The sequence below is a fragment of the Marmota marmota genome, unplaced genomic scaffold (genome assembly GCF_001458135.2).
Source record: "Marmota marmota marmota unplaced genomic scaffold, marMar, whole genome shotgun sequence".
Taxonomy (NCBI): Eukaryota; Metazoa; Chordata; class Mammalia; order Rodentia; family Sciuridae; genus Marmota; species Marmota marmota.
Genome location: NW_025999964.1, coordinates 84,445 through 93,867, shown reverse-complemented (window position 1 = coordinate 93,867; position 9,423 = coordinate 84,445). Strand labels below are relative to the sequence as shown.

The window sequence follows — 9,423 nt, the reverse complement described above, 5'->3', positions numbered from 1 at the left end:
TGGGACTCGCGTTTGGGGGCCCAGGCCCGAGTGCGGGCCCTGGCAAGGAGCGACGGCTTGAGGAACGGCGTCGCTCCACGGTGTTCCTGTCAGTGGGTGCCATCGAGGGCAGCCCTCCCAGTGCTGACTTGCCGTCTTTGCAGCCCTCACGCTCCATAGATGAGCGCCTCCTGGGGACCGGCGCCACCACCGGCCGCGACCTGCTGCTCCCTTCCCCAGTCTCTGCTCTGAAGCCATTGGTCAGTGGTCCCAGCCTGGGGCCCTCGGGCTCCACCTTCATCCACCCACTCACTGGCAAACCCTTGGACCCTAGCTCACCCTTGGCCCTTGCTCTGGCTGCCCGAGAACGAGCTCTGGCCTCACAGGCACCCTCCCGGTCCCCCACACCCGTGCACAGCCCTGATGCAGAACGCCCTGGACCCCTGTTTGTGGATGTACAGGCCCGGGATTCAGAGCGAGGGGCCTTGGCCTCTCCAGCTTTTTCCCCGAGGAGCCCAGCCTGGATTCCTGTACCTGCCCGAAGGGAGGTAGAGAAGGCCCCTAGGGAGGAGCGTAAGTCACCCGAGGACAAGAAGTCCATGATCCTCAGCGTCTTGGATACTTCACTGCAGCGGCCAGCTGGCCTCATCGTTGTGCATGCCACCAGCAATGGGCAGGAGCCCAGCAGGTTGGGAGCTGAAGAGGAGCGCCCGGGCACCCCAGAGCTGGCCCCGGCTCCCATGCAGACTGCATCGGTGACAGAGCCCTTGCCTAGCCCCCGGGCCCAGCCCCCAGGCAGCACCCCAACAGACCCTGGACCAGGCCAGGGCAGCTCAGAAGAGGAGCCAGAGCTGGTGTTTGCTGTGAACCTGCCGCCTGCTCAGCTGTCCTCCAGTGATGAGGAGACCAGGGAGGAGTTGGCCCGCATTGGGCTGGTGCCACCCCCTGAAGAGTTTGCCAATGGAATCCTGCTGGCCACCCCACCCCCTGGCCCGGGCCCTTTGCCCACCACGGTGCCCAGCCCGGCCTCAGGGAAGCCCAGCAGTGAGCCACCCCCTGCCCCTGAGTCTGCAGCCGACTCTGGCGTGGAGGAGGCTGACACTCGAAGTTCCAGTGACCCCCACTTGGAGACCACAAGCACCATCTCCACAGTGTCCAGCATGTCCACCCTGAGCTCAGAGAGCGGGGAACTCACCGACACCCACACCTCCTTCGCTGATGGACATACTTTTCTACTCGAGAAGCCACCAGTGCCTCCCAAGCCCAAGCTCAAGTCCCCGCTGGGGAAGGGGCCGGTGACCTTCAGGGACCCGCTGCTGAAGCAGTCCTCGGACAGCGAGCTTATGGCCCAGCAGCACCATGCCGCCTCTGCCGGGCTGGCCTCTGCCGCCGGGCCTGCCCGCCCTCGCTACCTCTTCCAGAGAAGGTCCAAGCTGTGGGGGGACCCCGTGGAGAGCCGGGGGCTCCCTGGGCCTGAAGACGACAAACCAACTGTGATCAGCGAACTCAGCTCCCGCCTGCAACAGCTGAACAAAGACACGCGCTCCCTGGGGGAGGAGCCAGCTGGTGGCCTGGGTGGCCTGCTGGACCCCACCAAGAAGTCACCCATCGCAGCAGCTCGGTGAGCAGGGCCATATGGGGAGGGACCTGTCCCTGTCTCCTGTTCCTCCTATCCACTCACAGGCTACTCTGTTCCTCCTCATTCTGTCCCATCTCACCTGTCCCACACCCCAGTCATCCATCTCTTTGTCTAGTCTTGCTTTGTTCTCTGAGATAGAAGGCTCTTTAGGATTGTTGGTCTCCATGATCCTGTTGGTGCTGGCCATGGGGCTGGGTCCATGAGACCAAGATGGGGCATGAGCATGTCCAGGGTTTGGCTTTGTGTCTGCCAGCTAATGCCTCCACTCCTGTCCTCATGGGTGGTGTGGCTGCCCCAGGAAACTGGTGCCATCTGTCCTGGACTGCCAACTGCTTTGCTTATTTTTTTGAGGCCTGGAGCACACTGGCACCTTTTCTTTTGGGAACCAGCCACTAACTTCCTCTTTTCTGCCCAGAAACATTCATCTCATGGTACCCCCTTAGAGCCCCTTAAACACAGATTCCTGTGTGGGATTTTTAAAGTGCAGTAAGAAGATAGGTGGGGTCCTACCATCTGCCCTCTCACCTTCTCCTTCCCTTTCTTGTTTCTCTGTCCTGCTCCCCAGCATGGAGCTACAGGGAGGGGCTGAACTGGGGGCTGAGTGCCACTCTTGTCCGTCCCTGGGCTGGCCCTCTATGGGCTGCATATGTGCTGGATCAGCTGGCCAGCCTCTGGTCTACCTTTCTCAAGCTGCTTTTGCTTCTGCCCCAAGGTCCCCTAACCCCAGGTTTGGGCAGGATGCTCCCTCCTGACTCCTTTCTGCTCTGAAGACCACCTGAGTGGGCTCTTTGCTGCCAGATGTCGAAGGCAGGAGTCCACAGAGTAGTGAGCAGTGAACAGCTTAGGGACTGCAGGTTTTACTCCTAAGGGCTTGTCCGTCTTACCGTCTTCTAGTTCAGTATCCAAAACTGGCTGGAAGAATGGAAACTTGGGAAGCTCATGCTGCCTCTCCTGAGTGGCCCAGGTTCCATGCTTGTCATCCTGAAGCTTGCTCTGGAGGCTTCTACTCTTTCAACCTCTTCTGGTTCCCAGCCAAATCTGAGAGCCTGTTTCCAGCAGTGCGGTGTGTAGGGTACCCTTGGAGTGGATGCACAGAGTGTGGGTCAGTCAGGATGCGTACCCTGGTTCCAGGCCTCTGTGCAGGATGGGAGGGGTCTCCTGCCCCAGCCCTGTCCTCCTCCTCTGCTTCTCCTCCTCCTGCCAGTTGCTCTGTTCCTCTCTGCCTCTTGGTCTCAATGGAAGTAAAAGCCACTCACAGTGCATTGCACAGTGTCTGGCCCCGTACAGGCCATCAGTAAACATTTGTTAGGTGGATCGAAGAGTGAAGCCACAGGCAAGTGCTGTCTTTTGTGGTTTAGGATGAATTCCATGGAAGGACAGAGAGCGGGGCTCAAATCTATTGGATGTCCAGCTCCTGTAGCTGGGCTCAGCGAGCCCAGTCCTCATCATGGGCTCTGACTGCCATCAGGTAGTAGGCAGCAGGGCCAGATCCAGTGATTCCTCAGCCAGAAGCTTCTGGCATGTTCCTTCTCTAGATTCATGCTCCGGTTGTGGTCTTGGGATTCTCCAGAGGTGGGGTCAAGTTCTCTTAGCCTGTGACTCTGTGTTTTGCTAGGCCTGGGTGCTTTATGGGGTGGGGAAGGCCAGGCCAGAATACCCACCTTCCATGGGTCTGCAGGCTGCTAGAAAGTGGGCAGCTTTTCTTAGTAGTACCTGCAAAGTTCTGCCCTTCGCCTGGCTTCCAGTGGCCGGGCTTTTCCAATGATCACTGGGCTCATGGGCTCGTCATGAGTAGGGTTGGGGTGGGGGAGCCAGCCCACCTGGCAAACAGGAGCTGAGGCTGAGGGGAGGTCACTCTCCATAGGAAATCAGCTGCTGAGCAGCCCTAAAACAGCAGGCCTCCCTTGTGTTGTGGCCCTTGCCAGCCTCAGCATCCTGCTGCTTTGCCTGACATGGGCTTAGAGCCCTCAGATGACCCTGCATCTCCACTCTCACCAGGCCACATCTCAGCTGTTTTCTTGAGCAGGCCACTTAGACTCTCAGACCTTCTGTGCCTTACCTGTGGAATGGGTCTGCTAATGATGGGAACTCCAGGCTGCCCTAAGGGTGGGCATGCTGAAACGTGAAGCAGGCACAGGGCTGGGGCAGGATGGGTCCTCACACCCCTGAGCTAGAATCACCTTCACCCTCTCTGACACCCAGGCACCTGGGCAGGCACTGAGGTTAAGTGTTAGAGGCATTTGTGGGAAAGTTAGCATGCTGGATGTGGCACTAGAGAATGTCACATCACATCATTTCATTTTCACAACCTTTCTATTAGATGGACAATAATATACTCTCCATTTTCCAGACAATCAAACTGAGGTTCCAGAGTCACTCCATCCAGTAAGTGTGGCGTGTCTGACCCCTAGGTCCATTCTCTGTTGTGACCTGGAGCTCTGCCCTTCAGCCCCTCCTGATGACAGCACTGGGGTTATGCTCCGCAGTCTTCTCACACACAGTGGACAGCATGTTCACTGCCTAGCATGGACTCACCTGCCTGCACAGTCAGATGTGTGTGTAACCAGCAGCACTCAGTGTTATCGCTTGCCCAACTGCACTAAAGTACCACTGCCCTGGCTCCTGTCTCCTCTTGCCTCTGTGCTCCCTTCTGTTCTGCTCACTCATTCTTGGGCTCCTCCTTGCTGTCAGAGCTGGGAAAAAAACATAGCCCTCTGAATTGGGCCCCACTACCCACCACTTCTGGCTGCAGGCAGGGGCCTGAACACAGAACATCTGTGGCCATGTCTGTGTCTGATCCTGTTTTGGGCCTGGTCTTTTTCATGGCCCATCTGGAGTGCTTTTGAGAGAACTGTCCGAAGTGTGGGAAGTTCTGACATCCAGGCATGACTGCTTCCTTCCCAGGTCCTATCCTGGCAGAAGTCCTAGGGCAGCAGCCAGAAACACCTTCAGGGTCACACCATGTCCCTTGTTCCTTGTGTGGTCCCTCAGTTTCATCTCCCAAACTCATCTCTTCCCTCCCTTGGTGAATACCACAAGGAAGGAAGCACCCCTTTCCACTACCTTCTACAGGATGACCCGGTCCAGGCTGTGATGCTCTTTAGCCACAGGTACCCAGAAGCCTGAGATATTTCTGGAGTTAAGCTGTTATGTATATTATGAAACTAAAGTTCAGGAATTTGAGGAAAATGACCAGATTGTACTGGGCCACCCTTGTTTTTTATGTGACAGCTGGAGAATGCATTAGCCTTGGTCTGCCTCTGAGAGTCTAGGACTGTTGGCCTCTAAGACATCCACCCTGGGTCATCCATCTGCCCTGGGTACTTACTACCTTTAGGCCTAGCCCTGCCAGACAGATCATTTGTCTACTCGGCCCTATACCTGACTTAAGCTGTTTTTGCGTGTTGATTCAGACCTGATTCTGAGCTCCACAACTGGCTGTGGGCCCCTTCCCACCTGTCTGTCTTGAGGCCTATACTGTCTCTGAACTCACTTTGTTTTCCAGGGCCCATTCTTGGACCTAAATCCCACATGTGGTCTGAGACCACAGCAATGCTCTGTTCTCCTTGTTTATCAGTTTTACATCTGTCCGACCCTTTTATCTGGTTTTATAGAAAAAGTTTGCAGTGAAATAACTTTTGGAAACACAAATGTGAAGTTTCTTTGTGGCATTACTTCTCAGTGCCCCCCCCACACCTTTTTTTTGCCTTGTGCATCTGAGGCAAGCATTCTACCAGCTGAACTATATCCCCAACCCTTCTCAGTGCCTTTTTTTTTTCTTTTTTTTTAGAGAGAGAGAGAGAGAAGAGAGAGAATTTTTTAAATATTTATTTTTCAGTTTTCGGCGGACACAACATCTTTATTTTATTTTTATGTGGTGCTGAGGATCGAACCCAGCGCCCCGCACATGCCAGGCGAGCGCGTTACCGCTTGAGCCACATCCCCAGCCCCTTCTCAGTGCCTTTGATCAGCTATGTGGAGGAGGGCACAGCATGCCGTATTCTCCAGACCTGTTAGTGTCATTGGACCTAACAGGAGACCCACTCTCTTCAGGTTGGCTACGAGGTCCTGCCTACTATCATGTCTGAAAGGGATCTGGACAAAGCCCTGCCTGCTTGAGTGATCATAATGACAGGTGCCTCGAGGATAGCCAGGCACTGGGGCTAGGATGCAGTGTCCCTGCGGGCCACATGCAGGTGTCCGTTTCCAGATCCCTGAACTCTGCTGGGGAACAGAAGTGGGTCACGGAGGATGGGACATAGTGACACTGGGGCATGTCAAGCTGGAGCTGTGAACAGGTCTGTGAGGTAGGAGTGAGGCATCTGCAGAAGAGACACACCCAGAAGTTCTGGAGTCCTGTTTGGTTCTGTGCTCCTACTGAGGATCATTTCCCTTAATGAGGCCCCCCAGATCATGAGGCTATAGGCCTAGACCTACCCCATGTGAATGCACAGACAGAAAGCCAAAGGTGGAGGCCAGACCAGAGCGTGGACTCCTTCCTACTATTGGTACCAATGGATTGACAGAGGTGAGCAAGCCTGGGTGGAAGATGCTGCATTATATTCCTGGCTTTGCGCCAGGTACCAGGAGTCAAGCACAGTGAAGAAGGGAGGGGCTGGGGTTCAGTGCTGGCATGTCTTCCTGGCATAAAGCCCTGGAGTCAGTCCCCAGCACCCCCCAACAAAAGAGGCGAAAGGTCCTGGGATGATAAGCCTGGACCAGAGATGATCAACGAGGAGGACCTAGGGTAAAGTCAGGAACTGGTGACTCGTCAGCCATGTGGGTGAAAAGAGGGAGGAGCTGACAGTGGCTCCTAGGCTTTCTCATGTGGGAAAAACGGGGCATCAATCACTGAGGTGGGGCGGGAGGTATGTTACCAGACCCCAGTAGAGGGGGGCCTCATGTGACGTTTCTGGGCACATCAGCCATAGCAAGCAGTGGCCCAGAGAAAATGCAGACTACGAAGAGCAGGAAACAGAAAACCCATCCAGGAGGAGACTGAGGAGAGCATGCCTCTGAGGGACCTGGATGAGCAGGTTAGCAGGGGTCCTGCTGAGGCTCTGGTGACTACCAGGGAGTGGGAAAGAGCCTCACTGGCCAGGAGTCACTGTGGACAGTGGACAAGATCCAGACGTTGGTGGAAGAGACACTGGGGGCTGTGGATGCTCACTGAGCAAGCTGTCCTCTGGAGGAGGCTGTGGGCTGTGCCTCGTGACGTGCTGTGGCCCAGAGCCCTTTGGGATGGGGTAGGTGTTGTGAGGTGGCTATGTAGTGGTTGGAGCCCCACCAAGGGAGTGGTCAGAGAGCCACGCATGCCAGTGGACCCAAACGGGCTTGCTGGAAAGTCAGATGTGGACACTGCTAGGGTTCCTGCCCTGGGGACAAGGTGGGCAGCACTCATCCCCCAGAAGAGAGCAGAGTACATACCCAAGCCCTGTGTGGTGAGTCACGCCCTCCTGTGTCCTGAGGCTTTGATACGCCCAGCGTGGGTGGGAGGGGGTGGGTGGGTGACCGGCCCTCTCCCCACTCCCAGCCCAGTGCTCCTCTGTCTCTTTCCTTAGCCTCTGGGAACCTTGAGCCAGCGTGCCCTTGGCCAGAGCTTCCAGGTCCCTCTGCCAGGCAGGAGGGCTTCAGTGCTACCAAGACAGGCAGAGCTTCCTCGGTCCTCCGTGAACCCTCCTGGGTGGGGTCTAGTTGAACCTCTTACTGCACTGTACTTGTCTCCACTGTTCAGCCAGGGTCCTCCCCACCCCTTTGGCTGTATACTTCTGAGACTCCAGGTACACCTGACATCACAACAGCACAGAAACCTATCCCTTGGGATGGGGCCTGGGCAGGTGTCTGACATGTGGTGCAGGTGCTCTGGACAGGGTCAGTAAGTTTGGGGGTGGGAGGCAAGGTGCATATTCCCGTTCTACTCCTGTATGAATAACCCGTCTATCCACAGGTATGATTCCTTCATAGTCTCAACCAGCACTGTACACACAATCACCACCCCCAGGGAACCCCAAAGTGTAAGTGGCTCCCTCAGGCCAGGCACCATAGGACCAGAGAGCATTTCTTCTGGTGGTTTTGCCTGTTCCCTGTGGCCACCTCTGGTGTTTCTGGAGCCCTTCTCTGCTGCGGGCATGGTCTACCCCCTTCAGGAAGTTCTGCTATGGGTCTGAACAGTTGGGAGGAGGCCGTAAAAACAGGCTGAGGAAGAGACAGCCAGTGGGTGGGATATTAATGAGGTTAAGTAGGAGAGAGAAGTCTCCAGAGAGGGGCTGCCTTGTCCACATGGAGATGAAAGATGAACCCACTTTAAGGGAAGGAATGAGGAGGGGCCATGCAGGTGCAGGACAGGCACTGGAGATTTTGTGTGGTTAGGACAGTACCAAAGGGGAACTCCCAACCCAAGGGAGGACTCCTTAGGCCAGCCTGGGTTGGGGGCAAGCATTGGGGTGGGGGATGACAGAGAGGGGCCAGTCAGCAGAGAGGATGTCAATGGATTACACCACCAAGTGCCAGGTGCCTGCTAATCCACACTGCTCGGCACTGCATAAACAAGAACACGAGAGAACAGCCCCTGTGCAGGCAAGTCACAGGTGCACTCTTATCTGTCAAGTCCACCTGCACTTTCAGATCCCACATAGGTGCCTCCTTTCCCCCAGCACCTCCAGGGTAGCTGGGCCCAACTCCTGAGTCCCTCCCTGCACAGGGTCTCTGGTAGGGGTCCCTGCACCTGGCTGCCCGTTGTGTGGTTGTGACTTGGGCCGTGTGGGCCTGGCCTGCTAACACTCTCTCTCATTGCTCTCTCCTGCCCATCTGCATGTGGCTGCTCTGTCTAGCTGCGCGGTGGTCCCGAGCGCCGGCTGTGTAAGTGAGCATGCCCATCCCATGCCTCTTACAGTCCATGTGCTGTGCCTAGCTGCCCAGGTCTGCTCTGCATGGCTGCGTGGGGCTTTGGGGCCACTGGAAGCTCCTGAGGAATGGGGATGTGGGAGTGGGTTTGCTCTGGAGCAGTCACCCCAGGCAGGCCTCCTGTCATGGTCAGGATGAGGTAGGGCTAGAGGTCCTGGGTCCTGGCAGGTGAGGAAGTGAAATGCCATCCGTTCTTGTATGTGTCTGCACATGTCTGCTTGTGAGCCGCTGAGCCCCTGCCATGGCTGCATGTCTGCAACCTGAGTGGGTACCATTGCTGTCATGAACTGTCCTGTGCAGGGAGGCTACCTGTGTGTTGTGGTGTACTGCGTCCTCACACCTGCACACACTACCCCGTGTGGGGGTGAGCACCTCTTGGTGTTTGTCTTCAGTGTCATGGACCTGTTTAGTCTTGTACCACTGTCAGCCTTTTCCATGACTCAGCTGTCCCTGAAGCTAACCAGGTTCTCTGTATAGGGGGAGTGGTGAAGGCTACTGTCTTGAGCCTTACCGTCCAAGACACCTGTGGATGGTGCCATGCCCAGAGCCAGTGTTGGAGGCTGGAAGTGAAGGGGCAGCTGGCGCTTTGCCATGAGAGGCTGTCTTCTTGCTCCGCTGCTCTTGGAGCCTCCATGAAGTAGGGGGAGGAAGGCACCAGTCTTACTGCTCTAGTCCAGGGGTCCCTGAGATCAGGACACTGGCTCTGACCCTAGGGGCCAAGCAAAAGGATTAGGATAACAATAGGATATTCTCCCCAGCCACAGCCCTCCTGGCCCCTTGCCCCACTCCCCCCTGCCCGCCCCCTTTTACTTCACCCCCTCAACTGGCCCTGACCCCCTCTCCCTCCGCAGGCTCTTCAGCAGCCTCGGTGAGCTGAGCACCATCTCAGCGCAGCGCAGCCC

At 56.4% G+C, this 9,423-nt stretch overlaps 1 protein-coding gene across 1 annotated transcript in view; it reads left to right on the top strand.

The window, feature by feature from the left end:
* Shank3 (SH3 and multiple ankyrin repeat domains 3) overlaps positions 1-9,367 on the top strand; it is a gene marked incomplete at its 5' end in the record, with an annotated part of 54,491 nt that extends 45,124 nt beyond the window's left edge. Inside the window, 2 exon segments of the mRNA XM_048803229.1 lie at positions 1-1,600; positions 8,449-9,367. The exon segment at positions 1-1,600 is cut by the window's left edge and continues 29 nt beyond it. Coding sequence (XP_048659186.1) covers positions 1-1,600; positions 8,449-8,659 — 1,811 coding nt within the window.
* Positions 9,368-9,423: the final 56 nt, after the last annotated feature.